This window comes from Oryza brachyantha, chromosome 1 (genome assembly GCF_000231095.2).
Source record: "Oryza brachyantha chromosome 1, ObraRS2, whole genome shotgun sequence".
Lineage (NCBI taxonomy): Eukaryota > Viridiplantae > Streptophyta > Magnoliopsida > Poales > Poaceae > Oryza > Oryza brachyantha.
The window spans coordinates 19,285,385-19,297,117 of record NC_023163.2 but is presented as its reverse complement, the minus strand read 5'-3'; the positions used below and the strand labels follow the sequence as shown (position 1 = coordinate 19,297,117).

At 44.4% G+C, this 11,733-nt stretch overlaps 1 protein-coding gene across 1 annotated transcript; it reads right to left on the bottom strand.

Moving 5' to 3' along the window:
* Positions 1–431: 431 nt before the first annotated feature.
* LOC102701503 (indole-3-pyruvate monooxygenase YUCCA1) lies at positions 432–2,749 on the bottom strand. Its single transcript, XM_006646082.3, has 4 exons — positions 2,060–2,749; positions 1,457–1,705; positions 899–1,021; positions 432–758 (listed from the first exon to the last, which is right to left on the bottom strand). The coding sequence occupies exons 1-4, from the start codon at positions 2,687–2,689 to the stop codon at positions 540–542; spliced, it is 1,221 nt and encodes a 406-aa protein (XP_006646145.2). The 5' UTR covers positions 2,690–2,749; the 3' UTR covers positions 432–539.
* Between the last annotated feature and the right edge of the window lie 8,984 nt (positions 2,750–11,733).

Here is an 11,733-nt window from a genome sequence, read left to right as displayed (position 1 = left end):
GGGAAGCGGTCGTGGATCAACAAGCAAACGGAGGGTGACCACATGGATCAGATCTGGCGGGTGGTGTCCAACGAAAAACGGGGAAGAACACAATTGCCCTTTCTTTCCGTCTTTGGTCTTCTCTGAGGGGGGGGGGGGGGGGGGGGGGGGGGGGGGGGGGGGAGGGGGGGGGAGGCAGGACGGTTCTTTTTTTGGTTGTTAATGCGGCCGAACACCAAAAGGCCATTGATCCGCCTGTGGCCTTTGGAGAGCTAGCTTTTTTAACAGGCCAAAACCGGGCTGGATCAGAAGCTCGGAACCCATCTATTTGTCTACATGGAGTTTGGGATCAGATGGCCCCAATTATGTTGTGTTTCACGGTTCCACCCGCCGAGCATTTGGTTGCATTTTTTGTCATTCTTATCATAACTGTTTGCCCAGCATGCTGAAAAAGCAAGTGATCGTCGGGGTTGTTGGTAAAAGGGAAGAACCAAGGTGTTATAATTATATGCACATAATACAGTATTTCTACCCCCAAACACTGTACATTTCCCATCGAATCAAAAAGAAGAGCTGCCTATTTCAAGTACATTAATAGCAGACCGGCCTCTTTCTCTCCATTGGTAATGTATATCTTTGGCGACGTTGAGGGCGTCCGACGACGTGCCGAGGAGCCCCCGCTGCGTGAATCCGACTGTGTAGAGACCATTACGCCCTCTCCAGCTGTTAGGGAAGGGGACCTTGGATATGCCATCCCTCGTGAACAAGTCACCGCCATCCTACGACACAGAAATCATATGCATGCATGAGCTAACAACTCCTAGGGCTTAACAGCATCATTCGTATGATCGTATCGTCTCGAGATATTATTAGCGCAGTGCAGTGCAGGCCCAAAACCGAACGAGTCACTCTGCTTTACCTTGAGCCAGGATGGCACGTTGCTCCTGTAGCCTGTGGCGAGTATTATTGCGTCGAACTGCTCCTCCTTACCATCTGCGAACCTGACCCCTTGCCCCGTCATCTCCTTCACTGCTCCCACTACCTGGTGATGCATGATTCCCATCAACGCCTCATAAAGCTACCATGCATTCAACGCACAGGAGAAAACCCACAGAAATGAATCTCTCCACCATATGATTATGAGAACCATTTCCCAGAAGAGAAATGTACGTGCTGCACTTGAGAATAGCTTATTCTGCCACTGGTACTTGAAAGGAGCTACTCTCCGTCACAAAACAAATTAATTTCTCAGTTCATAGATAGAATGTTTGACTCTTCGTCTTATTAAAAAAATTTACGATTAATTTTTTTATTTTTATTAAATAATTAAATATGAATAGTAGTGTGTGACTAATTTTTAAATTTTTTGAAAAATTTTCAAATAAAACGGATAATCAAACACTCGACAGAAAAACCAAAATATTGGTTTTTTTTCACGGACGGAGAGTACTAGTCTAGCTGACTGATAACCACTAACCTTAATTTTGCCGGATTTGATGTGGTCTAGCGTCCCAACGTCCAGTACGGGTGTCCGGCCGGTGAGGTTCTTGAGCTCGATGGGCCCAGTCTTGGGCCGCCTCAGGCCGAGCTGCCCCGTGTTGCCGAGGATGAGGTGTGCCGCCGTGAGGAGGAACCGGTCGACGAGCTGAACCGGTAGCCAACGGAGCAGAGCCATGGCGATGCCAAACGTGGAGAGACCAAACATCTCCCTTGGTAGGACATGCACCTGGACGAAACATCACCACGGCGCTTAGATTTGTGTAACCCATCATAATAATGTAACGAAAATGACACGCATAATTATGGGAGGGCCGGGGGAGGCAAAATGGAAGAAAGAAACGGCTGTTGATAGGACAAGACACCCAACAAAGAGTTGTGTGGAATGGAAGATGTTAACAGGTCTAATTTCTTTACTTGAATGTGATCAAATACGGCCATGCACAATGAAATTGTCCAATAACAACACGATGTGACGCATAGAAAAATAAATCAAGTACAGACAAAAAAGAACTGAGGAGAAAAAACAGAGCATGGTAGGGTAGTTAGGTTTTAAAGCGAGCTCAGTTAACAAGTTTATTACCGTGTTGCGCACCACCATGGAGGGATGGGCACTATGCCGGCACAAATCCAAGCTCACTTCCATGCCGGAATTCCCGCATCCCACGACCAACACCTTCTTCCCGGCGAACTGCTCGCCGGACTTGTACTCGGAAGTATGCATGACACACCCGGCAAACTTCTGCATGCCAGGGAAGTCCGGCAGCCGCGGCTCAGCGTTCTCCCCCGTCGCGACGACAAGCCACCGTGCCATGACCACCTCCCCGCAGGCGAGACGCACCCTCCATGCGCCGACGGCAGCGTCGAACGCGGCCTCCTCGACGCTGGCGCCGAATCGCGGCGCGACGCCCACGGCCGCGGCGTACGCCTCCATGTACGCCACGAACTGGTCCTTGGACGGGTACGTAGGGTACTCCTCCGGGAACGGGAGGAGCGGCAGCTCGCAGAAGCGCTTGGGCAGGTGGAGCGTGAGACGGTCGTACATGCGGTGGCGCCACGAGGACGCCAGCGAGTCGGACCGCTCGAGCACCGTCGCCGGCACGCCCCGCGCCGCGAGGCACGCGGCCGCGGCGAGCCCCGACGGGCCCGCGCCGACGATGACGGCGCCCGGGACCCGCGTCTCCCGGCGTTCTTGCGCCGGCTTGTTGTCCATGGCCCCCCTGCGTGCAGCTGAGCTGTGCGTGTAGGTAGCGGCGCTTTTTTTTACTGCCAACTAGGTTGTGGTTTTACTGTGCGAAGCGGTGGTTTTATAGGGGTTTTCGAGAGAGGGGCTCTCTCGCGCGGCGCGCTTCTCCGGTGGCAGAGACTACCCGGTGCTGTGCCTGTGCAGCGCTAGCATGCTGCTGCAGTAGGATTTTTCGCGTGTTTTTTTTATGGAACCCTGCAATGCGAATTCATGGAGTAGTTTCGTACTACGAAGAATGAAACTCGGTGAGGGGCCCCGTGCCCCGTGGTGACGGGTTTTGGTCCACACTAGTATATACGCTTTTGTAGGTGGGAGCTAGGTCCTTGTCTTAGGGTTGCAAATTTGGAAGACCACTTGTGCCCTCTTAATCACGCAAGCTGAGCGGATTGAAAATCCAACACAATCCACAGAGGGCCACTGGCCCAGCACCGGGAATGCCTTGCCACATAGAGTATGCATTGAGATGCATCATGCATGTGTCACTAAATATGGATTGGGGTTCATCCATTATATCCGGCTTCTGATTTTACTCTTTTTTAGCACTCATCTAAGCAATTATCATTTCATGATTAGTGTTAGTTATAAATAGTTAGAACATTTTGTTGCTAACTAGTATTAATTGTTGTAGGATTAGTGATAATAAATATATTTTTATTATGGACTAACAATTTGTTATTTTCTTCATATCCACCATTGTACACCCAACCAAACAAAAAAAACAAAATAACATGGATCGTCATATCTCATTAAACCTTGTTCGTGAACCAAACACACCCTTAGAAATGCACATTTTCTAAAACAATTTAAATTTTACAAATGCATTTAGAGGTTATACATAATATAAACATATGTGATACTGATTCTAATGCACCTAAAAGCAAAAACTTCTAGGGCTTATTTGGCTTGAACGAAAAACAAAAGCTTGGATTTCTTAGAATTATTTCATAAAAAAACCATTCGGTTTATATGAATAAAGTATAGAAAAACTAAAGGAAACTTTTATTTTTACAAGCTGTAGAGTGAAAACATAGAAAATTTTTGATTCAACCAAACCTTTTGAAAAAAATATATATGCACGCATTCCATTCCTTTGCATTTTTACTCCTAGGAGTTAAATTTTTTTTTTTCCAAATGAATGGACCCTGGGTTGTGCACTTGTGCTTAGAAAAGGAATGTAAGCAATTCAAATTTCACCAATGAAGTAACCGAAAGAAAGTCTTTATCCAATCTTGATGTTTACTTAAACAACGAGAAAATAGTTGTATTTAGGAACAGAGAAAGTAATCTGAACAAATGAGTGTTATCTTCATCCTAAAATAACTTTATCAAATCTTAAAAAATCTAAAATACTAAAATAGTCTCTGTTTTATCAAAACTAATACAATTATATTCAATTTTATCTATTACCAATGCATTTATTTATTGTTTTTACAAACTCTAATATAACGATTAGTAAAAATAAACTTATTTTAGAACAAACTGGATAAAAATAAACTTATTTTTAGCACGAAGGTAGCTGTAGCCTTGCATGCCTAGGGTGCTCGAGTTAAATCGGACAAGCAGTAGGCACCACCGCACCAGGCAGCCGGGCAGTACTGGACTGGACTAGTGGTGCACTACTTGCACCCTTGTTTGCCGTGACGCTGTAGGCTCAGAGCCAGTGGTCAATGGTCTGGATTAGAGGTCCAGTTGCGAGAGAGCAATCAATGGTGTAACTGCGAAAATGTCGATGGACCGTGGACGGGTACGAGTCAACTTGAAGTGATCGACTTGTAAACAATGAGCTCGTACGTGCGAGCTACTATCACCTTGAAGCTACACTGCCACAGTCAAGGCTCGTTGGAAATATTTATGGTGATCAGCCTGGTGACAGTGAGTCCTTGCTGCGGGTAACTCTGGCTAGCTACTGGCACGAGGATTCGCTGGTGCCTGCTGCACGTACGAGCTAGCTACAGTATGGACGTGGCAACTTTCAGGCCGTCGGATCAAGCATTTATAACCACCCCCTTCCCCTCGTCTCATAATACTATTATTACTATGGTTGCATTCGTTCGTTGGTTAATTATCCGGCACAGAAAATATAACAATATATTGATACATGATTAATTAATCATTAGTTATAGAAAGTTTAAAAATATATTTATATGATTTCTAAAAATATCTTTTTATAGAAAATTTTCATAAAAAACACATCGTTAAGTAATTCGGAATATATACACTTGAAAAATGAGAGAATATGGGTAAGTAAGATGTAAGATGGGAACAAGAAGCCGAAACATAGAACATACAAGACTATTGTTAAGCTTATTTAAAAAATATCAAACGACATATTTGCAAATAGACAATGATTTACAAATTATGATCGATCATACAACAGTTTACCACTGGTTTTACATAAATATATGCAATTTAATTGATTTTTAGACCAATTGCACATCGGTTTTTCATTCCACCGAGTAGACTTAGGCCCTAGTTTCATTTTCTCCCGATCCATATAGGTATTGTCATCTCGTGTACATATACGTCTTAGTGTACATATACGTCTTATCGTCTCTAAAAAAAGTTATGACTCATCATTTGTTTGTAAGGTTATTATGTAGTACCAAATTTAGGGATTTTAGAGACGAATCCGAATAAATATGTGATTAGATTTATCCCTAGAATAAGGACGAAGAGGGAGTAAGTTTTATCCCTCATTGAATTTTCCTTCAAGCAAGTAGAATGCCCTCTATCAAGCAAGCAGACAAGCATAGGAATGCGGCATGCGCGGCTGCAGGAGCGCAAGACAACGCCGTGAGCACTCACACCCCCTAAAATCGCGCGAATGCATCCATGCTTGCCCGATCGATCATCGATGATCCATCGATCATGGATGGGTACCGGCCGGGTACGTGACCACCGGGGCACACACAGTCTGGTGATGATCAAGTCTGGTCACGTACGCACCCACGGTAGCTCCATCCGTGGCAACAAGTTGTTCCCCGGGTCTAGGGCAGCATGCACCGGTACGTACGTGGGCCCACCCCCCTCGATTTGCTCTCAATCGTTGATGATTCTCTGCCCCGCTGCGCGAGTGGCGTACGTGGACCACCACGAGAAATTTGAGATTTTGTCACTGCTTAATATGGATTTGATGTTATGCCATCCCATAAATAGGCTTCGATAAAAAGTCACGGTTAACTGGGTGAGCTTCGATCTTTTGCCATTTTAGCTCATTTAAGCATTTTAAATATATTTTCAGTAAAATTTCGAGATTGTGTGACTGGTTTGCCCCTGTCTCGTTCTCTCTCATTCGCTGTTCTGCAGGAGCCAGGAGGAGGCGACGGAGTGCTCGCCGTGCATGGCTGGCGGCGACGGCGCGCCGCCGGTGGCGCCCTGCCCAGCCGGCGATGCCCCTCCCGACTCAAGCTCATTGACACCCTCCGTCGCCGACACGCCTCCCCTGACGGCGGTCGCCCGACTCGAAGCCCTCCCCCAGTTCGAAGATGGTAGCACCGGCTAGCCGACGGCGGATCTGGCATCCCCTCTCCCTCCCTCCCTCCAACGCCGCCCCCTCCCTGTCCTCGTCTCGCCGGCGACGAACCGGCCAGCAGCGGATCCGGCCTCCCTTCTCCCTCCCTCCAGCGCCGCCCCCTCCCCGTCCTCGTCTCAGTGGCGGCGACGGCCCTGCCGACGGTGGATCCGGCCTCCCCCTTCCTCCCTCCACCGTCGTCCCCTCTCCCTGGACCCCCTCCCCGTCTCAGCGGCAGTGGATCCGGCCTCCTCCCTCCCCATCTCGTTGGCGTGCGGGGGCCTGGGCGGCGTTGGATCTTGTCATGGGAGCGCGGATCCATCCTCCTTCGTCCCTATCTCATTGGCGCACGGCGGCCCGGGCGGCGCGACGATGATTCGGCGCGGGCGGCGTCGGATCTGGCCATGCGACGATGGACCAGATCGGAGCAGCAGTGCCGACGGTGGTGGATCCAGGGAGGAAGAACGTGGCAGGGGCAATTCGGTCACATAATCCCAAAATTCTATCAAAAATACATCTAAAATGTATAAATAGACAAAAATGGCAAAAGATCGAAGCACACCCACTTAAGCGTGGCTCTTTATCGAAATCCATTTGTGGGATGGCATACCATCGAATCCAACATTAAGCAGTGGCAAAATCTCAGATTTCTCGACCACCACCATCCATCGATCATCACGCTCGGCCGCTCGGGCTCGCCCCTAGTGCTACTGTTTACCTGCTCCGCTATGCGTAGCTTAATTTGTTTGTTATATAGATACTTCATTTATGATGATAAATTTTATTAATTTAGACAATATATGGTTTTCGAAATCTATCTTAGACTATATATTTTTATTAAAATAAATATAATAAATAAATAACTATATTATATATATTAAAATACTCTTTACATGTCCTAGTCTTTTTAAATTAATATTTTGATAGTCAAAATTTTAAAAGTTTGACAAACGGTTTTCAAAAAACATATTTCGCTAATACTTTCAATTCTTGTCTAGATTTATTTATGTATTAACGAATCTAAACACATATATAAAATATATACATTAATACATAAACAAGTCTAGGCAAATCTAATAAGTCTTCTAGTATGGAACGGGGGAATAGATTATCAAATAAAACTGGAGTATATAGCTAGTTCGGGTTGTGTATTGCATACCGACCGACCCATTTTATTTCACGTGTTCCATTAGGATTTCGGTGTTAACTCACAAGCTTTAGGGCCTGTTTGGATCGAACGACTTTTAGTAGCCTATGAACTTTTTTCTAGTAGTTCTTGGGACTTTTTTTAGTCCCTCCTGTTTGAGAAGAGAGACTAAAACGGACTTATTATAGGGTACAAGTATAATTTTACCCCTAAGATCCTACCCCTGTCACCCCTGTCCACCGGCTCCTTGTCCACCAGCGCTACCAGATCCACTAGCGGGCGGGGATGGCCTCGGCGGTGACGCACGTCGGCGGCGGCGGACATCGTCGCGGGGGTCGTTAAGGTCGATGACGGGGAGCGACATTGCCGCGGAGGAAGAGGGGGCGGGCACGCGAGGGCGGCGTCGACGGGCGGGCGGGCGGGCGAGCGGCGGCAGAGGGGAGAGAAGAGGGGCAACACGTAGAAAGAGAGATAAAATCCCTAAAAGTCCCTCCTAGGGACTACTGATTTTTGAGGAACTACAAAAAAAATCCCTCCTGTTTGAAAGAAGAGTGACCTTTCTCTAAAAGTTTCATGGCTTTTTTTGAATCCAAACAGGGTCTTAGTTGTAACTAGCCAAGGCTATGGATACAAGGGCATATCCAACGTGGGTGCTAGTGGGTTCAAGCCTCCTACCCGTCCACTGAATCTTCGTGAAAGAGAAAAGAGAGATAGGGAAAAAAAGAGTAAAAAGAAGAAGAGTATGGGGGCTGAAAGTGAAATAAGCCAATCAGCCTTGCTTTACTGGGCTGGATCCGCCCATGTACAGATGGTTGGTGGTACATGTTGAACGGCGGTGTGGGTTTGTACTTTGTAGCACATCGGGAGACAGCCGGATAGGGTACTGATATAGTACATTGACGCACCGTTAGGCTCTTTACTGTAGGCAGAAAACTGTTAAAAAATATTTTACCATTCGAATATATAAATCTGTAGGTGATCCGTTAAAATGGTCCAACAGAAAAAATGATCATGGGGGAAATTTAGTTTTCCTAACGATTGATCCCTAAAGTCAAAAGATTCATGACCGCTCTGTGGGTGCCACACAGAAAAATTCTGCTGTCTACCTGACTTAAAATCCTAATTAATAACTCTAACGTGCAACCCATTGTGAACCATCACATTTATTTTAATATTTTTTCTATTGTGTAGGTACCGTCAGAATAATTTGTTTTGACGGTAAATAAATAAATAAAGAGAAAGTAATGCGAATGGCAATATATAGGAGGAAGTGAGGATTCTAGAGAAGACTGAAACAACAACAGGTTACAGGAGGCGGCTAGCTGCTGGAGGTTAGGGTTGCGTGAAAAGTTAGGTCGATCTAATTTGTATTTGTATCAGATGTGATTGCATTTTAGTTCAAAACAGTTATTTTTTTTCCCTTCGTTTTCATTCCAAGAACTCAATCTGTCCTTTTCTTTTAGTTTGCAGGAGTTACACAAATACTACGGCAATGATGAGGGTTTAGAGTGCTCTATTTTTTCGTTTATGTTTATACTAATATGTCAAAACATAAATTTTTAATCTTAAATATAGTGGATTGGGGTGCATCACACTTTATTGTTTTAGTCTTGATTTTTAGATCGCCAAGAACACATATATTAAATTTGTATTTACAAATTATTTCTAATTTATAAATATGTTATTTGCCTCTTCCCTTAATAAGTCAAATAATCCACCATAAGGACACTCACTGTGAAAGTCACACCGAGTGGTCTAAAGTGCCACGTAGGTTGAGACCACTCAATCCAACAAGTAGTTTCTTCACAGTGTGAGTGGCTCTAGGTGTAGCTTCAACTGAGAAGAATTCATCAAAACAAATCGATTGGCTACCAAGCCGATAGGTTACCGAGAATCCAACCGATCAAATATCGATGTAGTAGCGTTTAGCTGATAGATTGAATATTTGGCTGTTAAAAGATTGGATCGGCTGGGAATCTGATATACATATAAACTCAAATAATTAAATAAGCAATGGAATATTTGCTACGATCGACCAAGACTAACTAGCATGTGACCCTCATAAGTCGATGCAACACAAATAACTACTAATCTAAATAATTAAAGCTGATTGGTGTAGAAGTAATGCAGTAAGACAATCGACTATTCTATTGATATAAATACAATGAGTATGCAGACTTGTGAGGATCATCGGCTATAATCAACTGATAACCGACCACGATCTATAAAATATCTAGCTTAGCTTACTAGGAATAATCTTAGAAAATCGGACGGAACCGAGATAATTTCATATTACTCCTAGCAATGTCAAGCTAGATACTAAACATATCTAGATCGCTATCAAGCCGTTATCGGCTATAACTTCGATAAAACAATGAGCAAGATACATCGATCTGATATAAACTATTTGATTGATGCAATCTAATAGATCAGACCGAACCAATATAATATCCGATTAAATATGTCAAATAACAAATATCAAATCAATATAAATCACTCAAAGTAGTCGACCAGATCAACTCAAGATACATAAGTAACCTAAGCTGAAACTAATACGGTAACTAGCAATCATACGACTAGATTGGAAGATCGGACTGAACCGAGATAGTTCTGATCTAGCCGATATGATCGCCGGGTCCGGCGGAACGTAGGACTTACCACTCCATCAGAGATCGAAGCGATGCAGTCCCGTGTCAGGTGCCAAGTTCCACAGGTGATAAAACCTTGGTAAGGAGGGTGGCGATGCACCGAATTTGTATTTGATCTGTGTATGAAGATGTTCATATAATGACCCTGGGTATATATATTTATACCTATGGGTGAATCCTAGTCTATATTAAACATGACACATGTTTTCTAATAGATAAAAGTAAATAACAAGTCTCAATCAGACTCTAAATCTTGTTTCTATAGTAGGGGAGACATGTTTCCTAAAAGATAAAAAGAAAACTACTAAAATTCGTCTAATTTATAGATAGAATTAACCACCATGTCATGATCTTCACGATTCCTTTTTAAATTCGGGCTCTTCTAGATAAGCTTTTCATTGGTTGATCGTGTCATTTCCTTAACCGAATCCATTAAAAAAACCTTATCAAATTTGGTGTTAACACGTGGTGAGACCACTCGACCTGTCCCCGCATTATTCATGCCATAAGAAACTTAAGTTGAAGTGGGCCATGTTCCAGAAAAAAACATGAAAAAAAAAAAGAGCCAGACGAGTCAAAATGAGGGTAGCTAGCTGCATGCATGTGAACTTTTAAAATCGACTGAGATAGTACACATTTTTAGAACCTAAAATTTCTCTTTCGAGGCAGGTCCAATTAAAATTCCTAGCAAGTGACGCAGTGCCCGATAAGTAAAAACGCAGTAGCAAGTAAAGGCTAGCTGGCCTGGAAGGTAGGGTGGTGTAGTAGTATTGTGTTGGAGTAAAACTCTGGTCCAGACCATCGAGATCGAGATGTCACGCCAGCTTACCGCAAATGGAAGAAAAATCCCATGAGTTGCTATCCAATGGTCTCTCGATCGCCACAAAGCATACAAATGCTAGCTATAGCTTAAATTAGATGCAGCCCCATATTCTTTCATTCTTCCACTCCACAAAAGTATATGTGATTTTTATTTTTCAAGTCTCCATTAATTACTTGATCCCTATCTGAGTGCTCCTAAGTATATTGTGTGTAGCCTTTAGGCTTGGACCATGGGGTAGTAGTAGTACGTTGGAGGATGGATCGGCCTCTGAATTCAACTAGGAGTACTTGGACCGTAGCGTACGCGCGACTGTGCGCCACAGTGAAGCATATGTTGAGCATTGAGCAACGCATGAACAGACCGGACTAAACAATGCAATGCATTTGATGCTGCGATAAATCATGCTCATGCATGCTAGGCTGCATGCATGCTCACAGTACAGGGATCCGAATCTTCTGGCAATCGAGATTGAGTGATTGCGATCGGGCGATCGATCGTGGCGTGAGCCAGTCTCTACAACATGCATGCTTGCATGCAACATGTGTAGGTACGTACGTAGGTCCAGGAAGAGTCCATCTCTGGCACTGTAGTTATGGAAGCGCCTCTTGCGAGAGGAGAAATACAGTAGATAATGGTACTACTCTCCAAGCTCGGCAGCCTGGCTTTTGTTTGATACGTTTTTCAAAACTTATGTTATAAAAACACACAGGGCATATGAAAAATGTAAAAGCCGTAGTTCAGTGAGATTGAACTGTGGCAGTGTGGCTCGAGTTCTTTCAGTTAAGGAAGCTCCTTAACCACAATGTGCTGGTGCCGTACTGCCGTACCAATTGAAGAGGACCATAAGACTGCTCACGACGCATTTGTTGCCACAGTAGATGG

What these genes read in the sequence shown, in the direction of transcription:
- LOC102701503 (XM_006646082.3), bottom strand. Translation starts at nt 2,689, where the DNA reads ATGGACAACAAGCCGGCGCAAGAACGCCGGGAGACGCGGGTCCCGGGC. An exon ending in CCATGGTGGTGCGCAACACG is followed by an intron (nt 1,706 to 2,059) that starts GTAATAAACTTG and finishes TGTTTCGTCCAG; the next exon opens with GTGCATGTCCTACCAAGGGA. An exon ending in TCAAATCCGGCAAAATTAAG is followed by an intron (nt 1,022 to 1,456) that starts GTTAGTGGTTAT and finishes ATGCATCACCAG; the next exon opens with GTAGTGGGAGCAGTGAAGGA.